Source organism: Oryctolagus cuniculus, chromosome 10, assembly GCF_051225735.1.
Source record: "Oryctolagus cuniculus isolate XC-2025 breed Fujian yellow rabbit chromosome 10, ASM5122573v1, whole genome shotgun sequence".
Taxonomy (NCBI): Eukaryota; Metazoa; Chordata; class Mammalia; order Lagomorpha; family Leporidae; genus Oryctolagus; species Oryctolagus cuniculus.
This window is the reverse complement of record NC_142876.1, coordinates 107431017-107444766: the sequence shown is the minus strand read 5'-3', so window position 1 is coordinate 107444766 and position 13750 is coordinate 107431017. Positions and strand designations below refer to the sequence as shown.

General features: G+C 47.7%; 1 protein-coding gene across 14 annotated transcripts in view; it reads right to left on the bottom strand.

Moving 5' to 3' along the window:
- ULK4 (unc-51 like kinase 4) overlaps nt 1-13750 on the bottom strand; it is a 598567-nt gene that overhangs the window by 315928 nt on the left and 268889 nt on the right. For 13 of the 14 annotated variants that reach the window (XM_089306514.1, XM_070050985.2, XM_089306513.1 and 10 more), the window contains exon 31: nt 6490-6538. In XM_089306514.1, coding sequence (XP_089162640.1) covers nt 6490-6538 — 49 coding nt within the window. Of the gene's footprint in view, nt 1-3352; nt 4038-6489; nt 6539-13750 lie in introns of those variants that run through there. The other variant, XM_089306522.1, reaches the window with a different exon arrangement.

The window sequence follows — 13750 nt, the reverse complement described above, 5'->3', positions numbered from 1 at the left end:
TCTCCTGCATCCAACAGGTAATCTTTCTATAAATCTGAAAGTATCTCCCCAAGTCAAGTATTTTGAAATGTTAGTCAAATCTTGTTTCCTATTTTAGAAATGTTTGCCCATGTGCATAGCAGAATCTTTTTTTTTTTTTTTTTTTTACAGGCAGAGTGGACAGTGAGAGAGACAGAGAGAAAGGTCTTCCTTTTGCCGTTGGTTCACCCTCCAATGGCCGCCACGGCTGGCACGCTGCAGCTGGCGCACCACACGGATCCAAAGGAAGGAGCCAGGTACTTCTCCTGGTCTCCCATGGGGTGCAGGGCCCAAGCACTTGGGCCATCCTCCACTGCACTCCCTGGCCACAGCAGAGAGCTGGACTGGAAGAGGAGCAACTGGGACAGAATCCAGCACCCCGACCGGGACTAGAACCCGGTGTGCCGGCACCGCAAGGTGGAGGATTAGCCTAGTGAGCCGCGGCGCCGGCCGATCACAGAATCTTAACAGCATATTGGACACGAGGCAGATTCTTAAAATTTTAAGAAACTCGCTGTGTTAATGTTTTCTAAGGTCTAATTCACATCAATTGAGTTGCAACGAGAGTGGAGCAAAACGATTTTAGAGGCCTGATGAATGCAAAGGATTGAAAACACTCCTTAGATGTAATGTGGCTGCCAGTCTATACTGCCCTGATGTCTCAGTGATTAAATCCTTGTGGCTCCAAGGGCCCATAAAGAGACTCTTCTCTAAAGATAGTCAACGTGAAAGATTTACTAATGCTCGCTTCAACTGCTATCCTCAAGAACTGTTAAAACAATATAATTGTCAAACTAGTGTATTGCTAATCCCATTTTTATTGTTAACATTTGCCACTGAAATTGCTCTTCAATTGTTTGCTTTGTAACAGACACATAAAATATCATGACAGCAATATTTTGGCACATATTGGAAAATCTGCCATGAATAAAGATTTTTTCCAATAAAACAGAGTTTGCCTATATTACGTGGCATTAAAATGATGTATCGAAGTAGGCCAAAACATAAACCACTGAAATAAAATGAAGAGCGATTAGAGTTATAGCAATGTTCAAAGGCCGGCACATCCAGATTTGCCTTTAGGACACATTTAAAAGCAACTTCTACTCTATGGAAAGTGGCAAACAGAATGTGTTCCCTTCCGTGCATCGGGCAATTCTGCACTCTTAAGTTGAGGCACTGCACTCTTCTGATGGCCCATGGTATCCAGGATCCCCCATTTGTTAAGCAGATCCGAGACGCCTTAGTGCTGTGGCCCCTCAACACTGTGTATCCTACAAATCCATTCAGCTTCATGCAATGCATGCTCCCCGCCCAACACGGCTGTCCACGCTGCTGCTGAGAATGAGGGCTCCTGGGGCCGGCGCCCTGGCTCACTTGACTAATCCTCCTGCGGCGCCGGCATCCCATATGGGCGCCAGGTTCTAGTCCTGGTTGCCCCTCTTCCAGATCAGCTCTCTGCTGTGGCCCGGGCCCAAGTGCTTGGGCCCTGCACCCCACTGAGAGACCAGGAGAACACCTGGCTCCTGGCTTCAGATCGGCACAGCGCCCAGCCGTAGCGGCCATTAGGGGAGTGAACCAACAGAAGGAAGACCTTTCTCTCTCTCTCTCATTGTCTAAATCTATCTGTCAAATTAAAAAAGAGAGAGAGAATGAGGGCTCTTGCGGGGAGGCTCTGATCTGGAAGTAGAGTCAGGTTCCCAAGAACAACTTTCTGTAAGCCGTCAGCCACCCAGCTTTCCCCACTGCTGCGGTTACCAGTGGCCGGGAAACCTGCAGCTTGAGTTCAGGATGGAGACTTTCTGCTGCTCTCTGGCCTGCACGTGGTGGCAGCACTCCCGGGACCTTAGGTTAGACCTCTCAAACCAGCTCTGTCTTCCACGCTCCCTTCTCCACGGGCCCTGTGGTTGACAGTGACAGATAACGGAAACTTCCAGAATCCAGCTTTCAGCCTGTTTTGGTCCTCTTGGTCCTCCGGCGATGGAAGGAGCATGGATGGACCCTCAAGGTTTCCCTACGTGCCTGCCTGCGACTCTGAGTCTGATTTTTCTGAGCCCCAAACCCAGGGGGTCGGCCTCCCTCCTCCTTGCATATACCTCCCGGAGCACAGGAGCGCTGGAAGATTGTTTTCTGAACTCGAGGAAACCTTGATTTTGAAGAGCATGCATTATCTGCAAAGCCAAACAATGAAATAACCACAGATAAAGCCCTGGCAGGAGTTTGCTCCATGCTACCCTTTAGCCTCACTACCTACCACTTCTGCAGAGTCTCTGCTCCATGCACTTACGACTCATTTATATACTCACTACTCCCCAGGCCAGCCTAGCTTTCTCCTCCCCCAAGCTGGGAGACAACTCTTTCTCCCCAAGACCTTGTTCAAAGATCACTTCTGAGACCAACTCCTCCCACCTCCCCCGCCAGCAGAGTCTATCCTTCTCTCCTCTGGGGTCCACAGCTTTCTACTCCGCCATCCAGGAAAGCCCCTACTACGTCTCTAACCTAACTCTGTGCTTACAGAGCACTCTCTCCCTGCAGTGTCACTTTGAAGGAACTGCACATTCCCCGCCAGACAGGAAGGGGCACTGTGCCTCCTGAGTAGGCTGTTACAACTTGGAGACTGCTTTTAAAAATGATCTAAGAGTTACTTTCAATTAGTTAGTTATTTTAAGCAATTCGAATCCATGCTTGCAGTCCTTAGTCTACCACCTAACTCCAGAATTGTCTGCACAGTTATTTCATACGAACAGGCAATGAATTCAGAATTCTGCTCCCTCCACCTTCCCTTTGCTCCAGGCCTACAGGAGAAAGACAGAAGCTGCCCGCACGCCCTGCCCTTTTGAAGCAACAGGCTTACTTTCTTAATGAACGACATCGAGGAGATACACCTGCCGGGAAACACAACAGATGAAGAACTCCAGAAAAGAAGTTACAAAGCCTCTTAGGAAGGCTCCAACTACATCAAACAGAAGCTGGAGAACAGTTTTGGGCTGAGAATAAAAAAAAAAAAGAGGTCACAGCAGCCCACCACCTCAATGACTCAAAAGCTGCTTTGTTTAGTTTTTTTTTTTTTTTTTTTAAATGGGTAGCTGGAAGGCTAAGTAGTTAGCCAAGCCTGCAGGATCCCACACAATCATCTCATTATGTGCTGACAGTGCCATATATCCGCTAGCCACTACCTGGCCCTTGAACTCAGAAACCAATCCGAACTGAAATACACATTTGTGTTTCCTTGAATCTAGGAGTCTTGCCGTCTTAAGATGCACTGTTATTTTATCAAGCACTAAGAAAGAAAACCACTGCCAATTAAACCATGACACGGTTTCTTTCCACTTAAAAATTTCATTTGCTTTTTATTGAAAGAGACTTACGCAGATATAGATTTTGATAATGCATCACTCTTAGTCATTTATAAAAGGGAAATAAATTGGTTGAAGCAATAACAACCAGGTCACCTGGCTGAGAGCAACTGTAAAATGCCATGTATTTGGAAAACATATCTCAGTTTCAGCAATGTGAAAATCTGGAGGAAAAAGATGTGCATCACAGAATCAATAAAACATTGCATTATGGCTAGCTTGGTAACAAAAAGTCTAAGAGGACAAGGTAACAAGTCACAGGATAACTGCTACAGAGACATCGCACTGATTTTAAAATGTATTTATACAGAGAAAAAAAGTTGAGATTATTCAACTCAAGAAAGATAAAAATGGAGTGAGAATTCAGTAACATTTTTCAAGAACATCCAAGTCCTGCTCCACAAACCAGTGACTTCCAATTCTTTTTTCTTCAGATTAGAGCGATAATGCCTACTTTAAAATAATTTCCTAGAGGAAAGCTGAGCATGGAGCTATTCACATTGGAGAGGAAGCATTGCCCAGACACGCCTATCAGCTGAAGGGGCTCAGAACAGCCAACGACCCTGACCTGGGGAGCAGATGTCGGCTTCTACGCAGTCACTGTGCAGCACAGCCACAGCACAGCACAAGGTTGGTGTTCATCAACTGAACATGCAGTATCATCTGTAAAACACCAAACACTTTCCTTTAAACACTGACCTACTTGAAAGGCAGAGTGACGAGGTGAGGGAGTGTGGAGAGAAGGACCAAGAGAGGGAGGGAGATCTTCCATCTGCTAATTCACCTCCCAAATCGCTGTAATAGCCAGAGCTAGGCCAGGTCAAAGCCAGGAGCTGGGAACTTGGGATCTCCCAAGTGGGTGGCAGGAACCAAAGTAATTGGGCCATCTTCTGCTACATCCCAGGACCAATAGCAGGAAGCTGGATCGTAAGTCTGGAGTAGCTGGGACTTGAACCAGCACTGCCATGTGGGATGGGGGCATCCCCAGCTGTGGCTTACACCTGCTACACTACCACACCTGCCCCAAAGCACTTTCTTTTAGTGTACAAAGATTAACCAGGTATAGAAGGGTTCTGTTGACCTTACAGGAAGGAATTTTCTATGTAGCCCTTGAGATGAGAGGCAGAGGACGGAGTGAGAACTTTTTGTCAGTCACAAGAGGAACTCTGTTGACCTTCACAGCTCCAGAACAAGTTCAACAGCAGTCTCTTGTCATACGCACGCCGAGGGTGGCTGACTTTGCACAGCTTTGATGTTTGCCCTGAACCCAACCTTGCGGCCAATAGCAGGAGGCTGCTGGAACCACTGTTCTCTAAACCCATCAACCTCACAACCAATTACGGAGGAAAACGCATCCAACGAAGGTGCGGGAACATGTGCCTCAGCTGGTGGAAGCGACCCGACGTCCCTCACGGTGCGGCTCCTCATCACATTTCTTTAGCCCTGCTGCTGACCCTGCCTCTGCCCTTCTAGGCCATGCCACGCAGCCTTAGGATACGTACACACAGTCATGCCAGCAACGTTGCACGTTCCACGCAGCGTGGGCAAGCGGTTTGTCATTTTGTCACTTCAGACACGTTTTGGGAGTACTAACCATCCCCACCGCCCACCCAACGCCAAAGTCCAGGGCGGCGATTTCCAAGACCTCGAAAATGTGGGTGTGTCCAATGTGGTAGTGGTCGGGGGGGTTAGGCCATGAGTGCTCCTTTCCCGGTAACAGAATTAGGGCCCTCAGAGAGGAGGCTTCTGCAGCTGCTCACGCTCTTGTCCTTCTGCTTTCCGCCACGTGGGGGCTCAGCAAGAAAGCCCCCAAAGACAGCAAATACCTGCACCCTCATCTTACACTTTCCAGCCTCCAGGACTGTGAGAGAGTTCTGTCCTTCGTAAATTGGTTGGTGCATGCTATTTTGTTATAATGCACAAATGGATTAAGAAACTCAGAAAACCGAATGAGCTCTCCTTAAAGGGCAAAGAGAACCTGTGCCTATGAAAAATAAAGTCCTCACCACACACACCGAAGAGTCAGCACACAATCTATAGATTGTTATTTTGAGACGGTTAAGGAAAGTGTTGCATCGGGAGGGTTACCAGACTCCTACAGCTAATGCTCCACTCTGACCAAGGTAGGTAAGGCCAGCGTGACTGGGGCAGTGTCCCCTCATTTGTCCTCTGTGCTGTCAGCGAGCTACGCAGGTGAAGTTCTTGGTCAAAAAGGATAACACACTTCTATGTGGGTGCAAACTGTTGAAATCTTTACTTAATGTATACTAAACTGATCTTCTGTATATATAGAAAATTGAAAATGAATCTTGATATGAATGGAAGGGGAGAGAGAGCGGGAAAGGGGAGGGTTGCGGGTGGGAGGGAAGTCATCGGGGGGGGGGGAGCCAATGTAGTCCATAAGCTGTACTTTGGATATCTATATTCATTAAATAAAAGTTAAAAAAAAAAAAAAGGATAACACATTCCAGTACAAGAGAACCTTTCTTAGCATTAACTCAACTTTCAACCTAATTCTTGTATCTGTACTTAGCACAAAGAGGGATTTATCAGAGCTCAAGAGAGCCAACTCTGCATCCCAGTTTACACTCTACATGTAGGAACCACAGCTGAAAGACTTTATTCAACAGCACAACACTGCTGATCTGGTACTCAGGGATTAGAAAGTCGGAGGACTTCATCTGGGACACCAGCAAATTCATAACCAAGTGCGTCCATCGTCCTTTTGCCTGCCTCCTCCAGGTCAACCTCGGGTTAACTATGATTTCTAAGTAAATTGTGGATTAACATGCAATAGTCGCATATTGTTAAGGGATGTCCTTTCTGTTAGCAAAAAAAAAAAAAAAAAAAAAAGCATTTAATAGAAAGAAAAAGCAAAGGCTATGTGCAATGCGGGTGGGACACTCAACGGTGGCCCTGTCCAAGGTCAGAGCTTGGCACTCCTTCACAGATGGGGAGGCTGACGTCCGACGTGGTGAAGTTAGAGGCTACAGAACACACCATCCTGCCTCGGCTGGGGCAGGGGGACACGTCCAACTCTCCTCAGGCAACTTGACTGACACCTTCAGCAATTAAACACTGCACTTGGACCTTCAATGCACAGTCCCTTTCTTACCAGAATCACTTCAAAAATGAGGGGAATCAGTTTGCTTTCTTCCACAAGTCTGTTAAGGAAAAAAAAAAGGTAAGCATGCGTTAGATAATTCATACTGAAGTTGCTACCACGATACAGACCACTGCCATCCCCATGTTTTATTGCAAAAATGCTGTGACCGGGAGATAGTATGATTAAACACTCAGCCTTAATACACTGAACTGCAGCTATTAAACACAAGAAATATGAGACTTTTTTGCAAGTGACTGCTAGCTTAGCCTTATTGATCTGTAGCAAGTGAAACCTCAAATAGATTGATTTTTAATGTGAATATTAATTAAAATTCACATTATTATAAAGACTATCAAAATAGGTAATGCTAGCTGAAACAATGTAACCAAGTCTCACCGCACAGTTCAATTATAAGCATGCCACACTGTAATTTTTATCCATGCCTCATTAGCTATCTTCTCAGCATTAATGAATTAATGTACAATGAATTTTAATGGCCTTGAATATTTAAAAAATTGGACACCAATCACCCAGTAGACGCTAGGCACTTTCCCTCATCGCATCTGGTTATAAATTGTCATCAGCTGTAACTAAAGAATATTTTTGTCATGCAGTTTAAAGAAAACAACCTTGACAAAACCTGAACCATTCCAGTTTTAAGAATAATACTTCAGGCCAGCGCCCCGGCTCAATAGGCTAATCCTCCGCCTTGCAGCACTGGCACACTGGGTTCTAGTCCTGGTCGGGGCGCCGGATTCTGTCCCGGTTGCCCCTCTTCCAGGCCAGCTCTCTGCTGTGGCCAGGGAGTGCAGTGGAGGATGGCCCAAGTGCTTGGGCCCTGCACCCGCATGGGAGACCAGGAGAAGCACCTGGCTCCTGCCATCGGATCAGCGCGGTGCACCGGCCACAGCGCGCCAGCCGTGGCGGCCATTGGAGGGAGAACCAACGGCAAAGGAAGACCTTTCTCTCTGTCTCTCTCTCTCACTGTCCACTCTGCCTGTCAAAAAAAAAAAAAAAAAAAAGAAGAAGAATACTTCAAAGTCTAATTGCTCCTTCTGCCCAGGGTTTGGCCAGTCTACAGGTAAACTTTACAGACCACACAGACTCTTTAGCAACAACTCATCTCCATCACTGCAATGTAAAAGCAGCGCCAATTAGCATCACCAACAGACACGGCTATGTTCTTAAAAAACTTCACGTATCGATCCAGGCAGTGGGTTATCTTTGGGGCATAAGCTATTATTCGCTGACTCCTGCTTCAATCCAGAGCAAAACAAAAATCATACTCCTTTTTAAATATTTTATTGGGACTATTTTTATATGAAAAACGAAGGAGTTTAAGAAAGAGGCCTGCTCCATATGCCATAGGTCTGTTGTCACAGACAACACCAGGTGGCTAGGAAGGAATCTGTAGCAAAAGGCCTCCCAAGAACTTGTCGGTCTGTGAAAACAGAGATAAAAGAGAAGCCCGAGTGACTAACCCAGCAAGATCACAGTGTTTATAAACACGTGTTAGACGACAGTGAGACACGGGCACATTTCCCAAAGGCTGCAGCTCTGAGAACGGCCTACCTCGGCGTCCAGCAGAAACAAACATGACTGCTGTTCGCTGCAGCACGGACCATGGCAGCAGAGATACAAACAACCTAAGCGTCCACCAAGGACGCAGGGACATAAATGTCCAACAGACACCATGCAGCGGTATTCAGCCCCACAAAAGCAGGCAATTTGGGCACGTGTGGTGACAGCGATGAATCCAGAACACGTTAAGGGACGTAAACCGATACACGGGAAGAAACCTTTGTGTGATCTCATATTTGTGTGAAATCTGAAACGTTGAGCTCCGAGAAGCAGAGAGTAGAATGGCGTTTAGCATAGTCTATGGCCTGGGGATGCGCAAGGAGAGGAGGAGTTATTAATCCAATGGTTCAAGGTTCAATACGCAGGGGAAGAAGTTCTAGAGATCTGTTGCATGGCATGATCACCACAGTTCAGAATAATTTAGCGTTATATTCCAAAATTGCTGAATAGAGATTTTAAATGTTCCCAACACTAATAAAAAAAAAATGAGGTGATGGATATGCAAACCAGCCCAGTTTAACCATTTCAAAATGTACACATGTATCATGACATCGCACTGTACCACGTAAACATATGCCAACACTGCTCACCTATTAAAAATTTTAAAATGGAAGTAAATGTACATTTCATTTAGAAGTAAATAAATGTGATTATTTCTGTGATCTCAGTCTATTGGGGGGGTGGCATTTGGATATGAACATTCATTTCATTTGTAGACTTTCAGTTTCTTGGACAACTGGAAGCCCAGATGCAACGATAAAGCTGATGGGAAACCCTTTGCATCCCAGAGTTGCCCTAGCAACCGAAGCCACAAGCAGGGACACCACCACACACTCCACAGGGTCCCAGAAGTCAGAGGAACAGACCTTCTGTCACAAGTGACTATGCACAAGCCCAGCCTTTCAGGGCAGTGTTTTAAAATACGGCCCATGCAGGCGTCCCACCGCGTGGGTAAGATGCCGGTGTCCCATTTCACAGTGCCTGGGTTTAAACATCAGCTCTGATTCCCATTTCAGCCTCCTGCTAATATACCCCTGGGAGCAGCCTTTGGAGGCTCAAGCAGCTGGGTCTCTGCTACAGAAAACCACGAGTCCCTCTCCAGGTCTGTGCAGCCTGAGCCGGCTGCCTGGCAGGACGTGTGCATCGCCTTGCACTCTGCATTCTGCTCCTTACATTCCTCTGGATCCCATCAGCCAGACCTATTTTTGTACTTGGATTTGGCTGACATACTTTAGAGCTAGATCTGGGAACCCAAGTTCAATAAATTTTATTTTAAAAAAAAATCTATGTTGCTTTCTAGGAAATATAAACTCACACTGAATGTAATACCAACAGGAGGACCCCAAAACAAGTAAGGAACAAGGCTGGTTGCAAACATCCACAAAGGATCTAAGGCAGTATTTTTCCAGACTGTGCAGAGTGACCAGTGGGGAACACCGGGATGAGTTTACTCAAATCCAACCAAGAGATTTTGCATTAAAGATAAAAATCAAAGAATACCCAAGGGCGTGACACACAGTGCTGTCCTGTAAGTACAGAGCAGGGACATCAAGTGCTTTTCTTGGGGTGGGCCTTGGGGAGCAGCAGGTTAAGTCACCCCTTCCAATTCCCACATCTCACATCCCCAGTGTAGGTCCCAGGTACTCCACTTCCAATCCAACTCCCTGCTGGTGCGCCTGGGAAGGCAGAGACTGATGGCCCAAGGATTTGAGTCCCTGTTACCCATGTGGGAGGCCCAGGAAGAGTTTCAGGTGCCTGGCTTTGGCCCAGCCCAGCTCCGGCTGCTATGGGCACTTAGGGGGTGAACTAGCAGAAAATGGAAGCTTGATCTCAGTCTCCCTTCTTCAAATGAGTAAATCTTTAAAAAGTACTTTTCTCGCTTTTCACCATGATGTAAGACATCTGACATCCGACACCCACAGGTTTATGGAGGCTGTGGTGTAGACGATGCTCATCTTTGACACGCTTCTAAACTGTGACAGCAAACAGTCGGCCCCTTGCTTCAGTCACCCCCTCTCAGACCACCACAGCTCCAGCTGGTGGTTCAGTTCACGCGTGACCAACCCCACGCACGCTCGGAGTAGCACTCATCAGACACCAAGTGTGAAATCATCGCAGTGGACCTGGGATACTACTGGCCCAAAAGGCTTTTAGGTAGGGGCTCTGTTGTGCTTGGCCACCCTGACTTGGGCCACCTACTACCATTTTAGCCAGACGTGTTACATCCTGAACCCTAAAATGTGAAATGGTTACACTTTATGGACAGCCTGAAGGACAGGAAGTGCTTTATCTAAACTGTTTTAAACCAAAATCAACAGAGATCTTTTTAAAGGTGCCCCTAACCTGCAAACACCATGAAGGTATTACCTGTGTTAACGCCAGACCCATCTTCCTTCATTAAGTTCGCCAGAGCAGTGAACGGAACGACACTGCCCTTTCCAAACGTAGTCCCTGAACTACTTTACCTTGACGTTTTTGGATTTTTTCCCCCTTTAACTGCAATTTAATGGTAGATTACATACACTTAAAAAGTCTTCTCTACAAAGTTACTTCTAAATATTCACTCCTATTTTTGAGGATCTGTGGTTTTTCACACTGACAAAGAAGGTGCTATTTCAACTAGAAAGCTTTGAGTCAACTCGGAGAGATCTTCACGGTACGTTATTTGGCACTGTGACTCCCTTCTGTGCCTCAACTACATGATGCCCTGTGTGCTGGGGAGATTTTCCTTTTAACTTAAAATTTTAAACGCATTAAATACTACTTTAATGAACTATGTGTTTAGATTCTAATAATTATTTAGTTGAGATTATCTATGGACGTTACAAGCATAGATTGATCTATAAGAGGATTTGCTCATAAAATATGCTATGATTAAATGACTTAAATGTACACTTTATGGGGCAGTTTTGTGGTGTAGCAAGTAAAACCCTCACCCATGGTGCCAGCATCCCCAGCGGATGCTGGTTCAAGTTGCAGCTGTTTCACTTCCTGCCCAGCTCCCTGCCAATGGCCTGGGAGTGGGAGTGGAAGTGGAAGACGGCCCAAGTGCTTGGGCCCCTGCCAACCATGTGGAAGACCCGGATGAAGCTCCTGGTTCCTGGCTTCCCCCTGGCCCAGCACTAGCTACTGTGGGGAGTGAACCAGCACATGGAAGATCTCTTTATTTCCCTCCCTCTCTCTGTAACTCTTTCAAAATAAAGAATTCTTAAAAACAAAATAAAATGTATTAAATAATGTGTCAAGACTCTTGACATACTAAGAATACTTGTTTTTGAATTAAAGTTATTAACAGCAGCCTGTGAAATGGTGGCGGCCTTGGGTTTTCCTCCATTTTTTTTAAGCACAGTTTTTGCTGCACATACCTTTAAAACGAACACTAAATACAAAAATAAATCTAGGCCGGCGCCGCGGCTCACTAGGCTAATCCTCCACCTTGCAGCGCCGGCACACCAGGTTCTAGTCCTGGTTGGGGCGCCGGATTCTTTCCCGGTTGCCCCTCTTCCAGGCCAGCTCTCTGCTGTGGCCTGGGAAGGCAGTGGAGGATGGCCCAGGTGCTTGGGCACTGCACCCCGTGGGAGACCAGGAAAAGCACCTGGCTCCTGGCTCCTGCCATCGGATCAGCGCGGTGCGCCGGCCGCAGCGCGCCGGCCGCGGCAGCCATTGGAGGGTGAACCAACGGCAAAGGAAGACCTTTCTCTCTGTCTCTCTCTCTCACTGACCACTCTGCCTGTCAAAAAATAAATAAATAAATAAATAAATAAATAAATAAATAAATCTGGCAATATTTAGATGTGGATTACTCATTGCAACTTAGGAAAATTAAAAATAAGGAGAAAACTCTACTTCTGTTTGGAGCCTTACCAGAGTTGGCTGGGCTGAATTTCTCAGCTTACGTGGGGATGAACTAAGATGAGAGTTAACATGGAATGAAGTCCCCCTGCTCTGGCCCACCGTCGTCCTATTTATTCAGAGCTCTAGGCTCCGTTTTGAAGGACAAGGAAAGGAGCTTCTAAGAGTGACAGGACAGGTCCAATGAGTGAGCAGGTCTTCCTTTCATTGGTTCACCCCCCAAATGGCCGCTATGGCCAGAGCTACGCCAATCCGAAGCCAGGAGCCAGGTGCTTCCTCCTGGTCTCCCATGTGGGTGCAGGGCCCAAGGACTTGGGCCATCCTCCACTGCCCTCCTGGGCCACAGCAGAGAGCTGGACTGGGAGAGGAGCAACCAGGACTAGAACCCAGCACCCATATGTGATGCGATGTAGGTGGAGGATTACCCAAGTGAGCCACGGCGCCGGCCCCTGCTTCAAGTTTTTACCTACCTGTGCTGTGACACAGGAAGCAGGGACCAAGGCCAGACCCAACACCTCCATGAACCAACCCTGTCCAGCAAGGGCGCTGTGGCCCCCTGCCCCCAGCCCCAGAGGCCCTCTCCCTCCACTGTGAGAGCGTTTCACACACCGACCTTGTCATGCCAATCTCACGTAGTCCGTGAGACGTCCATCTCATCTGGGGACTATGCCAGTACTCAGTTTATGATTAACACGACTGAACCCTTGCCGTGGACGAACCTCAAAATCCAGACCCTCAGACTCGGAGTCAAGCAGGTAAATAAATGCACAAAGAAATAGAGAATGAACTTCTACTGCAGATATGTGCAGGGTACTAGGGACAGACAAGACAACCTAGCTGGCCCAGACTGGTGAGCCAAGGTGTTTGTGAGCCCTGCAAGGCATTAGGAATGCATGTGTGCACACCCTGGGCACGGGCGAAGGGGAGGGAGGGAGGGGGACTATCAGGAAACCACTCCAGGCAGGACAATCAAAGCTGCCAGACTGCTGCAGCCAGGAATGCCATGCCAACAAGTCCATCTTACCCCCTTCTCCATTTTTTTTTTTTTTTGACAGGCAGAGTTAGACAGTGAGAGAGACAGAGAGAAAAGTCTTCCTTCCATTGGTTCACTCCCCATGGCCGCTACTGTCGCTCCCCCTCTTCGCGGAGGAACAACACAGGACCCTGCGCTGTTCTTTTGTCTGCTCGGCCCTTCCCGGGTTTGCTGCTGGTCCTTCCCGGGTTGGCTGCCGACCCTCCACCTCCGTGGAGGGGCGAAGGTTCCCCCTGCCACTTTCCCCACTTCCGCGGGGGAGCGGCACACCGCCAGCCGGCTCTCTCGGGGGCTGCTCAGATGTTATCCGGATGTTCCCTTTAGATGTTCCCTGGTGCATGTTGTCTCTCTCCTCCTTTATAGTCCTCTTCCACCAATCCCAACTCTGCTACCCACACGCCGAGTACGCTGCTCTCCTCCAATCAGGAGCAGGATCAGCTCCTGCAGGTTATTGGTCGAACTGGAGGCAGCTGTGTAGAAGTTGTTTACTCCTCTCTCAGCGCCATATTGTGGGAGAGCAGATGCATAGAATAAGTCTTAATTCCAGTAACTTAGTCTAGTCCAAGTTGCTCCCCACAGCTACAACTGGCGCAGCACCGATCCAAAGCCAGGAGCCAGGTGCTTCTCCTGGTCTCCCATGCGGGTGCAGGGACCCAAGCACTTGGGCCATCCTCCACTGCCTTCCCGGGCCACAGCAGAGCTAGACTGGAAGAAGAGCAACCAGGACTAGTACCCGGCATCCTGACCAGGACTAGAACCGGGGGTGCCGGCGCCGCAGGCGTAGGATTTGCTAAGTGAACCGCG